This window comes from Xiphias gladius, chromosome 21 (genome assembly GCF_016859285.1).
Source record: "Xiphias gladius isolate SHS-SW01 ecotype Sanya breed wild chromosome 21, ASM1685928v1, whole genome shotgun sequence".
NCBI lineage: Eukaryota > Metazoa > Chordata > Actinopteri > Istiophoriformes > Xiphiidae > Xiphias > Xiphias gladius.
Window position 1 is genome coordinate 33,214,588 of NC_053420.1, and position 19,417 is coordinate 33,234,004.

The 19,417-nt window shown below is 40.0% G+C and overlaps 1 protein-coding gene across 1 annotated transcript in view; it reads left to right on the forward strand.

Moving 5' to 3' along the window:
- LOC120782975 (plexin-B1-like) overlaps positions 1-19,417 on the forward strand; it is a gene marked incomplete at its 3' end in the record, with an annotated part of 102,726 nt that overhangs the window by 65,640 nt on the left and 17,669 nt on the right. Inside the window, exons 3-5 of the mRNA XM_040115587.1 lie at positions 7,459-7,547; positions 9,945-11,115; positions 18,693-18,875. Coding sequence (XP_039971521.1) covers positions 9,955-11,115; positions 18,693-18,875 — 1,344 coding nt within the window. The remainder of the gene's footprint in view (positions 1-7,458; positions 7,548-9,944; positions 11,116-18,692; positions 18,876-19,417) is intronic.

The following is a 19,417-nucleotide window of genomic DNA, read 5'->3' on the forward strand; positions in this document are numbered from 1 at the left end:
TAGAGCTTAGCTATTAACAGAAGTTGTCGTTTCATTTTGAAGAGGAAGACGGGAAAAAATAAGAAGAAATAAGAGGTTAAAATAGCCCCTCATCTTATATTGGTTGTGTTATACCTGAATAAGACTACACTTATCGAATGAAAATCTCAGTATCTCTACAAAATACAGTTGTTGGCTTACATTTACTGACTGAGTTAGAGGTCTGTAATGTTATTATTTGTGTCATTTTCAATGGACGTCTATGAGCCTAGGATGTTAGTCACAACTGACATAAGTGTCTTTAATTATGCCAAAATAAAAAAAAACCTACCAGTTAGCTGACATCATATCTGACCTAAGCAACACTGATTCATAATGAGGAAAGAGGAAACACATGCACACATTTGGTCAAAGCCATTGAGTTCCATCCAAATGTAGAGGTTATCACTGACACTTGGATATCCATCCTCCCTTGTATTCCGGCTTAGCCTCTGTCACCCCAGGGTGATTTTTTTGGCCCAATAAAGTTTAACAACCATGGGAACTTTCTTCTCTGCAGCAACAAGTGGCTTTCCTCTGACCACTGAAACATGTCCAGAAAAGCCCTCTGTTATGTCATTGAGGAACTTCATCCCTTAAAAGGGCCTGATCATGAAAACCGCAGAGTTTCATGTCTTAATTTCTGGAAGGAAATTTTCCAGAGGAGAGTGCAGAGCAATGATTCCTCTCATCCTCTTCCTGGTCCTCTCTTTCTGTGAAGTTCATCAGCCGAGGAGGAATGTGTTCTTTTAGATGGACAGTAATTGTTCGGGGTCTCTGTAAATAACTTCTTGGCAGCCAGCCAGCCGGGCTGTCCAGCTCCAGTGCCAGTGGGCAGATTGATGAACTAACTGAACAAATGCTCCAACTGAGTTTTGAAAAAGTACAGTAACTGCTGCACATCCTTATTAAAGCAGAGAAGGTCAGAAAGACTTGCAGTTGTGCTTATCTGTCAGCAGTGTGGCTTTATTTTCACACTTGGATTTAGTTTCTTTTATTCACACTGTCTGAAAAATGGAAATTTCAAACTTTATAAACAGCTTTGCAGGTCCAGTGTGCATCTCCAGAAGCAATGTTTACAGGATACAGCAAGCAAAGTGATACGGCTGCCTCTGATGTTATGACTGAGTCTGTTATTAATAGTTACTATAAAGACCTTCAAGCAGGGTGGGAGAAACTCTAGCTGATGACAGTCGGTAGTGCATCTTGGCTCTGACGGAACAGAAATGTTACAAGTTTTGCTTAAACAAAAGCCCATTTACACTTTGGGACAATGTGTGTTTGAATAAAACAGTACAACAATAACATGAAAGTTTGTAACTGAACTATTTATGTGAATATCCTGATCCTCTCAGAAGTGTTATTTTGGAAACCCAAAGTCCAAAGTATCTACAGATTTTCGATGATGTTTAGTGTGGGTAACTGTGAGGGGCATGGCAAAACCTTCAGCTTGTGTCTCTTGAGGTAGTCCATTGTTGATTTTGAGGTGTGTTTAGAATCAGTATTCTGTTGTAGAAGCCATCCTCTTTTCATCTTCAACTTTTTTACAGATGGTGTAATGTTTGCTTCCAGAATTTGAGGGTATTCAACTGAATCCGTTCTTCCCTCTACCAGTGAAATGTTCCCCATGCCACTGGCTGCAACACAAGCCCAAAGCATTTTCGATCCAAACCTGTTCTTTTCACAAAATTCTGCATGTTTGTTTTCTCCAAACATACCTTTGCTTTTTGTGGCCAAAAAGTTTTATTTTAACTTCATCAGTACACAAGACTTGTTTCAAAATGCATCAGGCTTGTTTAGATGTTCTTTTGCAAATTTCTTATGCTGAATTTTGAGGACGCAGGAAAGTTTTTCTTCTGATGACTCTTCTTGAAGGTCATATTTGTGCAGGTGTCGCCGCACAGTAGGACAGTGCACCACTACTCTAGAGTCTGCGAAATCTTCCTGAAGGTCTTTTACAGTCAAACAGGGGTTGTTATTCGCCTCTGAGAGCTCAAAGCGCTTGGGGTGCCCAAACTTTTATGAGTTGCTCCTTTCCCTTTCTCTCCTTGAACTTGTACAGAACAAAAATAATACACTAATCTTGCTTAAAATGTTGAAACAAAATTTTCATCCTTAACTTTATGCCTTTTGGAGATCAGTTCATCTTTTAGTCATTTAACTATTCATAGTAACAGAAATTTTGCCCAGGGGTGCCCAAACGTTTTCATGTCGCTGTCTACTGTGTGAACACAAGGCTAGTAATATGGAAAGGAGTAATGCATTAACGCTTCCAAGATGAAATAAGGTTTTTTTTTTCCAATCTTTCCATTCTGTTGATTTTGCCTGAATGCAGCATAAAGACTCTGCTTTGTATAAACCAGATCAAACATTCAGCAGTTTAAATTGGTTCATTTTTAGATTTTGGGTAAGTTTTGGATGAATTTGACAACTGTATTGCAACTCCATAGAATAATACTGTATGTGTTGATAGAAATCAAGAAAAACAATTTGGAACTAATATACATTTGCAGTAAAAATGAAAATCTTGGTTTCAAAATTAAGAACAACACAAACTTCAACAAAAAACTACTGCTACATAAGGTCTATGGACAACCGCCGCAGTGTCCAGGTGTTTCTATTATTTTCTCCACCCCATTTATATCAATAAAGGTAGGCTAATTAACAGAAACACCTCTTTGTATAATGCAATACAACTCAAAGGACCACACATTACATCTTCCAAAAGGATTTTGGAGTTGAATCCACAACTCTCTAAAAACATTTTAATAAAAACTGAACATTACAACCTCCATAAGAGGAGGATTTATTAGAGGACTGTTGTATTAGACTGTATTAGTTCCTAATAAACTGCCAACAGAGTGTATATTCTTATTTATCAGTTGTATGCACGGTCGCAAAGTACCTGACTGTAATTTATTGGTTGCTTTTGGTGCTGTTCTCACCTGGCAACAACGTATAGACATTCCTGGTATCTTAAAGATGTTCTTTAATTCAGTAGTTTTATCATATATCATTATTAACCAAATAACATGTTTTACCCCTTCTCTTCCCACTTTTAAAAATGTAACATAGTAATGGTTTTTCAGAGTACATTTTAATTGACTTACTTTGTACTTTCACCTGAGTGTATTTTTACACAAGTAATTTTACTTCTGAGTGAAATTTCTTTTAAGTAACTTTAGTGAGTGGCCATTCATGTGCTGACTTGCTGCAGTAAGCGTAATGTCGCCTTTCCCGGTTCCCAGTGTTTCCTTGTCACTGGTAGCATTTTTTTACTGCTTTATCTCAACCCAGCTAATTTTGCTATTTTCTTCATTATGGCGGCTAATTACAAGCTGTACATTTAAGCTTAACACTAGCTCTGCTCAAGCACTTATAGCTCTCTGCTTTTAGTGACTTTCTCGCTAATTCCACAGTTGTTCACACACCACTCAGATCTGGTAGTTACTTTGGCTTAGCAGTTAGCAATGGCTTCTCTTTCTCCCTCCCACTCTCTTGCTCTCTATTGCTCAGTTTGTCTTGTATCAACAATTGAACTTCATAAGTTGCTCCAGTCTACAGATGCAGTGTTCTGTGCCTGTCTGTGGCAGTAGCCTTCAATGTTGATAGGCTATTACTTGCAACGTGTAATCAATCAGATAGTGCTTTGGTGGGACATTGCTTGAGACCACAGAGCTGACAACAGACAGGTAGAGGCAGCTGCATCAGAGCCAAAGTAGCACATTTTTAAATGTATATATTTTATCAGCATTCAGGTTGAAAATAAAAAAAGATTCCAATAATTGTAGAAATATGGAATTTATTCTGAAAATGGGTGTTGAATGGGGCATTATGGGTAGGCACCACAATTAGTGGCCACCTCATCCTCCTCTTTCTTCTCTTTGGTTTTCTCTCTCTCACTCTTACTCTCACGCTGGCTTTTTATCATCAGTCACATTCCATAAGTTCTCAGTGAGCAATGAGGCCTGCGAGTACTTGTTTGTGGCGATTTCCGTCATCAGTTCCACCCCCTCTCTGTCTCACCCCTGTCTTCCCCTTTCATCATTGTCTCCCTGTGTAACCCTGTTTCTCTCTGCTTATGTCACTCTGCCAGCCTTTTCATTTCAAATATGGTCTGGCCCCCCTCTCCGCCACTATCCCTTTTGGTCTCTTCCAGAATGTAGAATAGCTGAACTGAAAATGAATGGAAAGCTGGACTCATGTAGAAGATGATGGCTCAATTGAATGTGCCTCTCTGAAATCCTCTGTTGTGTTGTGGAGTCTTTTGGCTGCAGCTAAGGCTTCAATCCAGTCCATTTGTGGTGGTTTGAGGATGGCAGACTGTGGTTTGTCCTACATGGATTCTACCATGCTGGTCCTGTCCTTCTGCTATAGGCCCCACAACTACCTGTCATCTTAACAAATCTTAGTACAAGTTGTACAAGGAGTGCATTTACACTTAAGCTCTCCTTTGTGAACAAAGTGCAACTACCCATTTCCTCTGAACAACCATCAACATCACCCAACTGAGTATAGTAAATAACTGGCAGCAGAAAAAGTTGTACTTGCAACAAGTTTGGCTGCTCAACTCAGGGGTTATCATGTTCCAGTCTCAAAGCTCTGTTGAAACCATCCTTCCATGATCCATCATTCTAGCATGAACATACCTTCTTCAGTGTGATACAATGAGTCATTTGAATGACTGAAAGGATATTTGGTTACCAGCTGAAAAGGCAAGGAGAAGAATTTGGTTGGTGATTGTTAACGCTGTCAAAATTGGCCAACAATGACATTCAGTTATTCCCTTAAAAAAAAAAAAAAAAAAAACAACACATAAGTTCAAACCATTCAAATATCTATTTTTGCACATTATGTTCATAAGAGGGCAAACCAATACAACGAGAGACATAACTACCAGTAATTGGGTGCATATTTTTGAGATGTGACCTTAGGTTGCTAGTCCTTTAAGGCTAGGCTAACTGTAGCTTACATAGCTTGCATACCACTTTATCACGAGGTTCCATAATTTTGCCCTCTACTGACAAAAATCCGAAGTATTTCCAAACAGTGCTTCATAGATTGCTCGGAGTGCAAATCACTCTCTTTGTGGCCGAGTTGGGTTGTGAACTCTCTGCCATCATTACCACACCGTTGTTTAATTATTTGCTAATTTGAGCTTGACCTATATTTAATTTTCAATCAGTGAAAGTGACGTTGCGTGACTCCTGTCCTTCAGGAGCCGTGCATTTAGGGTAGCGGCCCAGGCCCACGTGATGACTTGTGAGGCAGACAGCCACAGTAGTGCAATTCCATTCGTTGACAGCCCTAGTGAATATATCCACCTTTAAAGGTCCAGATGATTCAATATTGTCCCACCCAATACCACAACAATTTCTAGCCAACACCAATTACTACATTCTACCAGCCATACCATATTAGCCAGACAATGTTGGATTTTTAAGACCAAATACAGCACTCTGTTTTAAAATGCATGGTGCAGTGTTAGTGGGCTGTGATGCTTCTATATTTAATTAGAAAATGAAATACAATCCAGGAAGGCCAGTTTGAGTAATAAATAGTAATAATAAAAACTTAAATGCCAAAACATTGCACAGGAATTTATAATACAATGAGGAAGGATTTTACAACAAGATATCATGCTGACAGTCAGCAATCGTGACGTAAACAGTGGAATTACTCCAGGATGTTTTGGCACAGGGGGTAATTCAACCCCTGGAACTATCCACTAAGATGTGGGTGTATTTTTTTCAGGCAGTGCTATTATAAGTCTGAACATGGTCTTAAAAATCATTTGTGGCTATTTTATTCCAAGTGTTAACAATGTCACCGTACTAAAAATTGCATTGGAATGTGTCTGCCCTCTTTCAAGAAAACTGTACTGCAGTTATTTGAGACACAATCCAAGCCAACTTGAACTTTTTCTTAGTGGGGTATTATGTGCCAGTTATCTCAATCATCAGGTTTAATTTTTGTCTATCCTGTGTTTTTAGTTTGAATACCTACTCTATATTCCATCACATGAACTGAATTAAGTTACAGTTTCTGTAGACAGGGCTGAAACAAAGTGAAGTCCATCAGCTAAAAGTAAAGGAACATTTAGTTAAAGCAATTACAGGCATGCATTTCCTCCTCTCACCACACATCATTCTGATACCTTTTGGCTTTTCACCAAAAAAAGACTTGGAAATGTTTTTTTTACGTGAAAGAATTGATTCGGGTGCATTCTTTTGTGCTCATGTGTCTCAAACTCTGAATGAAGTTGAGTCCGATTTGATTATTCACTGCAGGAAAAATGAAACCTTTAGTGATGGCAGTTTACGGTAGTTTTTGACTATTTGATTTGAAGCTTTCAGCAAATTGGGAATTTAGATAAATGAGGGCAAGACTGGCTTGTTACTCTTAGATAAGTAGAGTGACAGCCTGCAAATTTTGAGAACTATTCTCATACAGGAGATTTCCACCAACAAAGTAACTTCCAATGCTCCTAGTCTGGCAGGGAAAGAGGTGTGTGTGTGTGTGTGTGTGTGTGTGTGTGTGTGTGTGTGTGTGTGTGTGTGTGTGTGTGTGTGTGTGTGTGTGTGTGTGTGTGTGTGAGTGAGAGTTAGTTTTTATATGTGTGCATGCATACACACATTGGTTGAGATTCTGTCTGTTCAGTGGGGTGAATAGTGTTTTTTTTCAGTCTGTCTCTGTCTTTTTCCCAACCTCCTCTTTGAATAAGCTCACTGGAGATCCGCCTGAACTCCTGAACTCTTAAAAAAAAAAAAATCTTGCTTCTGTGCCAGTGTTGGGAGCTGATGGAGGTGGAGAGGTGGATAGTAAAAAGAGCGAGATAGTGAGTGAAAAGAGAAGGATATACTACGGAGTGAAAAGGAGAATTGAGTGTAATATAGCAGTCATAATTACAGTATTTCACAAAGTAAGTATGAAACCACAGATTCAGGTGCCCAGACAAGGGAACTCTACCCTTCTCAAGGTTCCCATGCCACCCTCTTTTTCCTCAAAGCAACTTGTTTTTCTGGCACATACTCTGAAACCAAAGGTTTTTGTACCTTGTATCCTAGCAATGAGGGTGGATTGTATACTGGAGCACAGTGTGTGTGGCTCTGAAAGCCCTTTTGGATTGACACTACTGACACTCGACCTGGCTTCTTCTGAGGGCTGTTTTTAAAGCAAAAGCGGATGTAGTCATTCAGATTCTGACAGGAATTTCAGTGGGAATGAGTTTCCCATGACTTTTAGTGAACCGCAGTGATGCCAAAAAATAAAAGATGTTTGTATCTCAGAGTCTGTGTAAAAAAACACACAGGCTTGTGGTTGGCCCACAATAAAGTCCTTTAGGAAACTTTTGGTCATCTGTACATTTGATGCCCTAACTCTTATTGGGTGTCAAAAGTACAGAGTATACTCATGTCTTGACTGTCATTTCTGTTACAGGTTGTGTCCAGAAGGATGTGTTTTTAAACCCATGCTGCTGGGAGGTCAAGAGGTGATATGCCTCTGTAAAACACCACTGGAAACAAATGGTGAGGAGCAGATGTCTCAGATAGTACATTATGCTCAAGGAGTCCTCCTTAGGCTGTTTAAACAAATGAATACCACTTGATATAGTCATAGATTTTAAAAATAGAAACCCTAAATGTTTTCTCTTCTGACAATAGTTTTATTAGTTGTGCTTACATGGTTAATTTACAGAAAGAACAGACAAACCAGTAAGTGATAAAGGTAAAAAGTTTGCACCCTGTTTTAGAGCTACTCAGTGCAACAGAATTGTATGTGAGATCAGTTTGCTTGGCCTAAATACTGCTCAGTGCAATATAGGAACTGTAAGCTTACCAAGCACTTTATGGGGAACACCTGTACACCTTTTTATCATGCAGTTATCCAATCAGTCAGTCATGCATTTTGCAGTGCATAAAATCACACACAATAGTCTGGTGTTTTTTCAGAATGATGCAAAAAGCATAAACTTCTTGTTTATGAGAAAGGTCAGAGGAAAACGGACAGACTGGTTTGATCTGATAGATAGGCTAAACTCAGGTAACCACTTTTTATAACTGTGATGGTAAATGATAAATGGGCTGCACTTATATAGGGCTTTTCTAGACTAATCAAGCACTCAAAGCACTTTACACTAGATGCAACATTCACTGGTTCAAACACACATCCATACATTGCATTCACACATACTCTGCAATTTGGGGTTTATTATCCTTCCCAAAGACACTTCGACATAAGGACTGGAGGAGCCGGAGATTGAACCACACATTGAACCTTGACGCGGATGGGCTACAACAGCAGAAGACCGCATCAGGTTTAATTCCTGCCAAGAACCGAAATATGAGGCTGCTGTGGGCAAAAGTTCACCAAAACATGATGGTTAAGGGATAGTCTGATGAATCTCAATTTCTCCTGAGGCACATAGATGGTAGGGTCAGAATTTGGCGTTGAGGGCATGAATCCATGGGTCCAAGCTGCCTTGTGTCAACAGTCCAGGCTGGTGGTGGTGGTGTAATGGTGTGGGGAATGTTTTCTTGGCACACTTTGGGCCCCTTAATACCAACCAATCATCCTTTGAATGCCCCAGCCTATCTGAGTATTGTTGCTGACCATGTGCATCCCCTTATGGCCTCAATTTACCCATCCTCTAGTGGCTATTCCCAGCCTGATAATACACTGTCACCAGGCAAAATGGTTTCAAACTGGTTTCATGACTTCATGGGCTCCCATTGATGGCCCGCTGGATTTGAATCTAATAGAACACCTTTGGGATGTGGTAGAACGGGTGATTCACAGCATGAATGTGCAGGTGACAAATCTGCAGAAATTATGTGAGGCAATCATGTCAGCATCAACCAGGATCACAAAGGAATGTTTTCAACATCTTGTGAAATCCATGCCATGAAGAATTGAGGATGTTTCGAGTGAAAAGGGAGGCCCCTATTAGTATTGTATTCCTCATAAAAGTGCTTGGTGAGTGTATAACCTATACAGTTCCTCTTTTGCAGTGGTTCTCCAGGGGGTCTCCAGGGACGCTTAAAAGGATTCTAATAGGGCGATTGCTGATATGATAACCATCTTTTGGCTTTAATAACTCATAGTTTAGGCCTTTTATCAGCTCTAGCTCTGCATCCTCTTAAGAAACTGTGGAACAACTTTGATCCCCAGTAATGAGTAAAATACAAAAACATTCCTACACTACTATAACGTCACTATGACTTACTAACAAACACTGGGTGTCAAATGTGACAAACACTTGTTTTAAGGGTTGGGCAATGCTCAAACAGAATTGATTTTTTTTATGACCTGTCACCCAACCATAGTAGTTGGATGACAGCAAGTTGGAGTCCAGCCTGTAGTCTGCCAGAACTCTCAGCCAAATCACTAGGGCTGTAGTCTCCCGGTCGACTGGTCCATCGGTTGGTTGATATACTCTCATCCGACCAAATTTTCATTTTTGCACATTTCAGTGCACTGTGGCCAATTCAGTCAATGTAGAGATAACTTGTAGATTTTTTCCCTCACGACCTGTTGATTGGTTGAATAGTAGATACGATTTCAGTCAAATAAGATTTTCTTTGGTTGACTAAGGCCCTTCAAATCAAGGCAAAAATTCATGATATGGTTGCCAAATAACACAACAACTCAGTGACCCGAACAAGGAGGATCACATTATTCGCTAGCTGGTTTTTATAGTTAATGAACACAACACATCTGACACCAATTCCAATCAAGTAAGCAAAGGGACCTTAAATACTTAAGTCCAAAAAAAAAAATGTATCCATTAGGGTTTCTGCAACAAAATGTGTGATTATATGGGGATCCAAGTAGTAATATGTCTGTATGGAGGTTTGTTACATGACAACCCCTGTAGTGAATGGAGATATTGTTTCTAACAACCTGTCTTATTTTATTTCCGTCAGCTCTGCTGCCATGCCTCCGGGGATGGTGCATCGTCTTTCAGTGTTAGCAGTCCAGACACTGCTGTCTCTCCTGCTGCTAGCCATTGGCCAGCCCTTCATCTCATTACCCAGCTGCATTGTCCAGGGATCAGACTCCTCCCCCTCTAGTCTTCATCCCACCTTTTTCCGGAATGACACTCTGTTCGAGCACTTGGCCCTGCATCCCGACCCCATCGTGGGACGGGTCTATATCGGGGCCCGTGATCAACTGTTCCAGCTGGATCGATTCCTCCAACCCGAACTCCATGATGACACTGGACCTGTCACAGACAGTCGGGAGTGCTTACCTCCTGTTACTGAGAGCAACTGCCCTCAGGCTAGGGTCACCAGTAACCACAACAAGCTCCTACTGGTTGATCCTTACTCCATGGAACTTATTACCTGTGGGAGCGTCAACCAAGGAATCTGTCAGAAACGTAGTCTCGATTCTGTGGATATGGTACTTTTCTCCACCAAGAGACCAGTGGATACCCAGTATGTAGCAGCCAACCACCCAAATGTTAGTACTGTTGGGCTTGTGGTTCAGTCACATCCTGACAGGCAGCCAGTACTGTTTGTGGGCCGGGGTTACACAAGCAGCCATCCACCTATTTCCACAAGAAACCTCGCCCAGGAACCTATCTTTTCTTACGAGGAGACCGCCAAGTTGGCTGTGGCCGGCCGGCTCTCAGAATATGACCATCATTTTGTGGCTTCGTTTGCCCACAGTCAGCATGTATACTTCCTTTTCTACAGACGGGACCTTAAATCACAGTCGCGTGAGTACCGCACCTACGTCTCTCGTGTATGTTTGGATGACCAGTCCTATTACTCCTATGTGGAAGTACCTTTGACATGCCGATCCAGGCCAGGAAAAATTTACAACCTGCTGCAAGCTGCCCAACTCGGGCTTTCCAAGGATGGTGTGATGAGTCGAGGCTCGGAGATTCTTCTTGGTGTCTTCTCCACTCGTTTGGCTTCATCATCTCGGCCCAGTGAGGACTCAGCCCTCTGTATGTTTAATCTTGAAGATGTGGACCGCAGGATTAACTCCACCAGAGACCTCTGCTACACTCAAATGGGCAAAGAAGCAGGAGTGGAGGCGGCCTACATTGAGTACGAAGTCAAGTCTAACTGTGCCAACCTGCCAGAGGTGAGTTCATCAGATTGAATTTGCTTCTTTCTGTGGTAACTCCTTCTTATTAGGGCTGTAACTATATACAAGACTAAATGTGCAAGTGAATAAGCACTAACACATAATTTGTTCTAATGCTGCCTAATCCTAAACTCTGTTGTAGATTTTACATTGTTCCAAGTTGTATGTTGTAACAAGCTCACAGGCGACTTGTCATGGCAACCTTAATGTAAGACAGTTGCATTTTTAGAAGGAAGCAATCATTCAACATAATCTATGATTTTCCATCTGTTTGGAGGTATCTCTTCTCTTTATGAACTTAGTTGATAATTGTTTAAACAACAGTCGCACTCAATGAATATATGGCAGTTGGTGCATAAAATCACAACTCTGCTCTTTACCCTCAAGGTTAAGACTTTGTTTCATAAAGATCTAATTCATTTTTATGATGTTAGTGGAGGTGGTCTTTGTTTCAGGTTAGGTGGCCAACCTCCGGTGCCAAAATAAAATAGATAAAACCCTGCAGAAAACCCAAATTATCCATTCAGCGGGATTTGCTAGTTTCTAGGGCAGCCCAGTAAATGTCGATGATGCAAATCATCAGTCAAGGAGCCCTGAATTGAATCTCATTTTATCAGTCAAGTTGCACACTTTTTATTTGTAACTGTGTCATTGTACACAGAGTATGGCAGCAGATAACAGCATGACAAGCCATAAACTTTATCAGACTAGCATGACAGGTTATAAACTTTTTGGGGTTGCGGAAAAAAATCAATTCACAGTAACATGATTCTATTTTTTTATGATTTTTTTAGTCACCATGCTGATTCCTGAATCAATATTTAATTTATTATTCACACTGAGCTAGTGTAGTAACAGCTAGCAGCTAACAGTTAGCCCAGGAGCTAGCCGGTGAACTGGAGAGTGGCATGTGAACCGAATAGCTGTTCATTTTTTTAAACGGCAGCAGGAAGTAACCAATTTCCTACTCACAGTGAATAAATCCTCACTTTTAACAGCGCTGTTTATGGTTAACGGACAAGCCGGGTGCTACCGAATAAAAGCACCAGTGGTTCTGCTTTGATTCATTCATTATTACATTACTTTATTTAACTTTATTAAAACAGTACTTTATTTAACTTACAAGTTGAAGACTTCTATAGGCCTATGGCCTACTGACTTCTTAAGTGATACTTCTAATGAAAGATTTTTCATTAGCTGGCTTTTAGATAGAGCCAATGGGTTTATAGCAAATATGCTGCTGAAATATAAAACTCAGAAAGCCTGACTGATGTGATATCCATTGTTTTTGGAAATATGACTCGTGTTGTACATAGTCTTTAGAAGTGTATGATTCAAGTTTTTAACATGGTCTAGTGTTAAAAAACTAAACAAAAATCGCAATAAACCGCAATATCAAATCACAAAACTTTTAGAATCGTAATACTTAAAAACTGCAATACATATCAAATGAACAACCAAGTAGCATGATAGTATCAAATCGGGAGATATGCATATTGTCCTAACTCTATCAACTTTTAGTCTTGTCTCAAACTGACCTGACTACAAACGTAATTGTAATGGAAATAGGGTGATGTGTGACTTGTTTAAACTACTTTAAAAAAAATAAGTACAACCTCCTCTATTGCCGTCCACTATGATTGACTCGCTTGACTCTCACTCTGTAGTGTGCTAGGATCTTAGAATGGAACTATGACAAGGAAGCAATCTTTTTATTTCTTTCACTATGAGGAAATTTGATGTTTTCTCATAAAGGATATATGTGAGTAATAGAGGTAAAACATGAGACTTGACATGTAAGCTGTTAGACTATAGGAATTTACTAAGGGGCAGCTGCTCTGCAAGGGAGCCGGAGTGTAACTAGGTGAAGGAGTGAATATTATATTTCTGATAATTATAGGTAGGGTGTATTAAAGAAAAACATCATACCATCATCAACAACATAACGTTGAGTATTTGTAAAAACAAAAAAAATATCTATAGTGGAGAAAAAGCATGAACATGACAAATTGAAATACACAAGTCGAGGGGAAGCTCCCCAACTCCCTCAAAAAGTCCAGTATATGATCTAAACTGGCAACTCAGAGTGGATTTGGAAACTTCTGACTCGGGTACAGCCATAGATGTTCCCTTCATATTGCGATAACAAAGAGAACAGTTGCCTAGTTTACTGTTAAGGCACATGACATACAATAGAGTAGAGTGACAGTGCATTTTGCCAAAATGTTTTTCCCATGCTTGAATTGTAGTTCGAATTTTAAATAAAAAATGACAATTGTAATAGCCATCACGTGTAGTCATATTGTGACCTAAATACCTACAGTGCATTCATAAAATATTCAGACACCTTCACTTCTTTCACATTTTTTAATGTTGCAGCCTTATGGTAAAATCATTTAAATACATTTTTTCCCTCATCAATCTACACTCAATACCCCATAATGACAAAGCGAAAACAGACTTTTAGAAATTGAATAAGTATTCAGACCCTTGCTATGACACTTGAAGTTTAGCTCAGATGCTTCCCATTTCTCTGGATCAACTTCCTGCAGATGTTTCTACATCTTGATTGATTAGACATGATTTTGAAAGGCACACACCTGTCTATATAAGGTCTCACAGCTGACAATGCAAAAACCAGGCCATGAGGTCGAAGGAACTGCCTGCAGAGCTCAGAGACAAGATTGTGTTGAGGCACAGATTTGGGTAAGGCTACAATAAAATTCTGCTATGTTGAAGATTCCCAAGAGCACAGTGGCCTAAATAATTCTTAAATGGAAGAAGTTTGGAACAACCAGGACTCTTTCCAGAACTGTCCGCCCAGCCAAACTGAGCAATCGAGAGCGAAGGGGCTTGGTAAGACAGGTGACCAACAACCTGATGTACACTCCGGCTGAGTTCCAGAGATCCTGTGTGGAAAAAATTCCAGAAGGACACCCATCACTGCAGCACCTCACCGACCCGGCCTTTATGGCAGAGTGGCCAGACTGGAGAATTTCCTCAGTGAAAGACACATGGAAGCCTGCTTGGAGTTAGTAAAAAAGCACATAAAGGACACTCAGACTGTGAGAAACAAGATTTTCTGGTCTGATGAAACCAAGACTGAACTGTTTGGCCCCAATTCTAAGTATCATGTCTGGAGGAAACCAGGCATTGCTCATCACCTAGATAATACCATCCTTAAGGTGAAGCATGATGGTGGCAGCATTGTGTGTTTTTTTTCAGTGGTAAGGACAGGGAGGCTGGTCAGGGTTGAGGGAAAGCTGAACGGTGCAAAGTAGAGAGATATCCTTAATGAAAACCTGGTCCAGAGTGCTCAGGAACTCAGACTGGGCCGAAGGTTCACCCTCTAACAGGACAATGACCCAAAGCACACAGCCAAGACAGCGCAGGATTGGCTTAGGGACAACTCCGTGAGTGTCGTTGAGTGGCCAAGCCAGAGCCCTGACTTGAACCCAACTGGGACCTAAAAATTGCTGTCTACTGACGGTCCCCACCCAACTTGACAGAGCTTGAGAGGATCTGCATGGAAGAATGGCAGGAAAAGCCCCAAATCCAGGTGTGAAAAGCTTGTCGCATCATACTCAAGAAGACTCAAGGCATTAAATCGCCTCCAAAGGTGCTTCAACTAAGTGATGAGTAAAGGGTCTGAATACTTATGTCAATGTGAAACTTAGGTTTTTCCTTTTTGGTAAATTTGCAAAAAATTCTAAAATCCTGGTTTCTCCTTGTCATCATTGAGTGTAGATTGATGAGGAAAAAAATCAATTGAAACAATTTTAGTATATGGCTGCAAGATAACAAAATGTGAAAAAAGTGAAGGGGTCTGAATATTTTCTGCAAGTACTGTATACAGCTGGTTATTAAAAGAAAATATCGTCAGAGTGTGAACTTAAAAATAATTGATTTTAAAAAATGAACATACCAAATTTTCTTCCTTCTCAATAACTAACATTGAAGTATACATGAATAAGGGACTCACAGAGAAACCCCACAGTATTACATACTACTTTTACACTCTGAGACAGTTACACTGCTCCAATCCCATGTGTCAGTGTGTGCAACTGTGTGCATCAGGGTGTTACTGAAAAGCAGTATTATACTAAGAACAACATTTCACAAGAATGACATCTGTGACTACATATTTCACTCTTCTCCCTGCGTTGTTTTATTTGGAGCAAATTTTCTTTCTCTCAATGAATATCTTCACATAGAATGAGGGGAGGGTGACAGTGAACCAGTCAAATAAGACTTGTCTCCTCCTTGTTTTCATTGTTCTTTTTCCAGAAGAACATACTGTCCAATTCTTTTTCTTTTTTAGATAAGTACTTTTTTCAGTGATGACTATGCTGAATAAAATGTTTCATCTGCAAAAGCTGTTGCTATGCAAGCTGTCCATGGCTGTCCTCTTACAGCAAAGTGACCTCTGTATCAGAGAGGATGAAATTTAATTTGACATTTTTGTAACAGACGAATGTAATTCTGTGGAGGAGGGATTGAATTAGATGTTAGATTCACCCTATCACAAGACCAACTCTGGAAATCCTGATTTTATGTTATGTGTTCATGTGATTGCATCCTAGTGTCCACTCCTTACAAGCATTGCTTTTGCTTTTGTTGGCTAGTTTGACATCCTTTATTATCACTTTCTCCTGTGTTGAAGACATCAACCAGTGGTGACTCCTCAGCCTGTGCAGCCACGTTCAGCAGCTTGAGGGTAGAAGGTTGTGCAGATGGTGTAATTTAATAGGATTGCTGGTCAGGGAGGGATCGATCAGCTGCATTTGCCGTACTTAGTGAGGTGGGGCTGGGGGTAATGTTTAACAAGGTCTGACAAGAATGGATTAGGATACAACAGGCAGAGACAAGGCTCTGTAGTAGAAGAGGAAAAGAAATTTAGGGATACAGTGGAGCAGAAAATTGAAGAGCAGAAAGTGAAAGAAAAGGAAAAATGTGGCATAGAAAGTAGAAGGGAAAGATATGACTATATGTGTTTGAAAGTAAAGTTGAAAAACTATAGCCGCAAACGGCAAAAAGCAGGGTCCATGCGCATTGTTTTAACATATATGGGTTAAACAACTTTAAAGCACAAGAGTCATGATTATTGTGAATAGAGCTCACAACAGACAGTAGAGAGAGACAGATGGCAGATAACACTGAATTTCCTGAGCTGGATTTGAACTAGTGGCATTGCTTTCATAGGGCATGTTTTTAATTTCTAGACCATCAGGACAAGACAGCTTTCATTGACAGCAATGGACACTAAACATGAAGTGGGTTCTACATACAATCAGTAATGCATTGAAGTCAATGAGACTGACTAACCTAATGACCTTTAAAATGTAACCATTATGAGTAATGTATTGGTGATCAGTACGTTATAGTAAGTTTGGAAAGGGTTAACTATTTTAGCAGCCTCTTGTGCCTTTAACACCAAGTCAACTTCAGCAGATGTAAAGGGATAGAGTGGAGGAGTGTTATTCAGTAAAGGTCCTCCTCTGGATTTGGATTCAGAACCTGGTGGTTGACAGTCAGCACCTTTACCCTTAGACTACAAAGGTCGAGTGACAGATTTTATAATTGACCACTGGTTGCAGTCAAGCAAAGTTTTGTCACAAATTGCGAGATTGTGTTGCAAAAAAGTGTGTTTCTATTAATTCTGGTGATTTTTTTTTTTTTTTTTTTTTTTTTTTTAAATTTTGTTTTGAATTGCTAAAAGCTTTCAAAACTTGCTTACAATTCGTACGCACTGTGATCAATCAAAACCAAATTTCACATGCTGACCCAGACATGACCATAAATCATGCCATATTATTTTTAGAAAAAAACCTGCAGTCAGTTATGAGATATTAATCTTTTCAATTTTTGGCGCCCATAAGGCGCAATGTCCCAGGACTGCGTAGCAAAGCTTGGAGCAAGCTTCCGAATACTCACACCAAATTTGGTTACAATAGCTTAAGCCAATTTTTAGGAATATTTATGTGAAATTGAACTTAACAACACAATTTAAAAATGTATAATTCCGAAATGAAACAGAGTATCAAAAAAACAAACAAAAACAAACATGATAACCTTTGTTTACTTCTTGTGGCTCGGTCAAGAGTTTTCATATGTGAAATTTTGTGGGGGTTCCAGGACCAGTGGTGATTGGACTCTTAAAAAGGGAAATCAAAGCAAACCATATGGCTAGAGTAAAACAATGATGAGAGATCTTAGATCTGGAGCTGAAAAGAAATATACAGTTTGATTAAAATGTCAAATCTCAATTGGATCCCAAATAAAAACATTTCAGCCCCCATCCCTGTTTAGTGTTTGCCCGGACAGTCCTTCTTCACCAGGGATGGATTCTCATGCAAGGTCTATGCCATGAGGTACATGCTTTGTGATCAGGATACAGGATTCCTACCAAACGTTAGTGACCAAAATGCATATTTAGCAATCTTTTCTCATTGTCTTACACGTACAGCACTGTGTTATTACAGTGTAATCACAGGCTCCTATCAGCCAGGCCAATCAGTGTAATGGCAAGCCTTTAAGTTGCCAAGCCATTTTCCTAGAGTGGACGTCATGACTTCATAACTATTTCAGTACGCATAATATAGTTTGGGGCTATTCTTCATGCAGTCATTCCTTGTTTTTTTCACCTTGCTTGTTTTTCGCTGATTGTTGGGTTCACTCCACATGGCTTAATTAATACTGATTTATGCCTCTATATATATATATACATATATAAACACACACACACACACACACAAAATAACTGTTTGGACACCATTAAGCTACGGTATGTTATTACAACCAAGTTTAAAGTTGAACAGCAGGAAAATATTTAGACTGTAATGCAATTAGACTGTATGTGTCTCAGTTATAAAGGTTCCGCTTTGCTGGTACAAGAGCAGTCTCTATTTCTTAACATTTCCCTGTGTAGTTTTAAACATCTAGTAGTGATACGGATCTCTTTTTATATGAGTGGGTCCCCGTTTTGTTCGCACATGCATGTGCACTGGGATGATGTGGAACACAGTCCTACCGATGTTGTCACACTATTCCACTGATCTACAGGTGACATTCAGACAAGAAATGCTGCAATGCACCAAAGAGGGCAGGGAATAAGACCACAAGCTAGTAAATATGGATATACATTTAAGGATTTAAAATATCATGAAAATCGGTTTTGTAAATGTTTTATGAGGAAGGAAACACACTCAGGATGTTTGTTAGACCTCAAGGATACACACCGTGTTTCGGTGAACACTAAATTTAAACATAACTTGGGTTTGTTTTCAAGAAAACTGCACAGGGCCCCTATGAGAGCAGGACAAATAAGTCAATTCATTGCTATACACCAACCATCTACATGTAATCCATCAAAACAAGTAGCATTCAGCAGGCAGGGCACCAAGGTTCATTGCCTCTACTTCCTATTTTTAAGATTACGAATGATGAAGCAATGTATCTGCTTTCAAACGTCCTCGTGGAAAAATGATATGCCTGTTCTAATCTTCATCTTACTTGAACATGACATGTTGCCGTCACCATGCACTGGTTTTTTGCTTCCCTTTTCCCACTATTAGAACACCCTGGACGCCTACCCCTGCGGCTCTGACCACACCCCCAGTCCAATGGCCAGCCGAATCGCTGTGGAGGCAGAAACAATATTGGATAGCCCATCTGCCCGTCTCACCGCTGTGTCCGTCAGCGTAAGGGCAGGACATACCATCGCCTTCCTGGGAGACTCCAAAGGGAACCTGCACAAGGTAACACGGTGTCACAGATTTTAAGGCATGCACAGACAGGTTGTCACTTTGGATTCTGGTGTATTTCTGCTCAGGAAGTACACAACCAGAAAATCACTAACAAGGTGCACTTCCTGTATGTGCTAATCATGATGTTATGCAGAGATTGTTCTGTTATTGCTGGTATAAGTGACAGTCAGGCATACTTGAAAACTTTGGTAATTAGCTGTCTATTCTCTTGCCAACCAGACTAAAGTAGCCTTAGTGCGTAGAGGCCGTCAGGCTGAACTCAGCACTCCAGCAATAATTTCTGAACTGAGTTGAGTCCTGGTCCTTGAGGAGTAATGCTTTCAATTTATTGTTAAAACAATGCACTAAGATTTTATGTAGATTGTCCCTTTGTACTAATTTAAATCAAGTAATTTATGCAAACATAGACTGTCAAAAACATCAGTGTAGCACTGGTACTGTTAAGTCAGTGCCTCTGGTGTTCACTGTATCATTTAGTTGCATATAAATTAACATCAGTCAGTATTTTGCTTTAGAGTTGTACCATGGCCTTT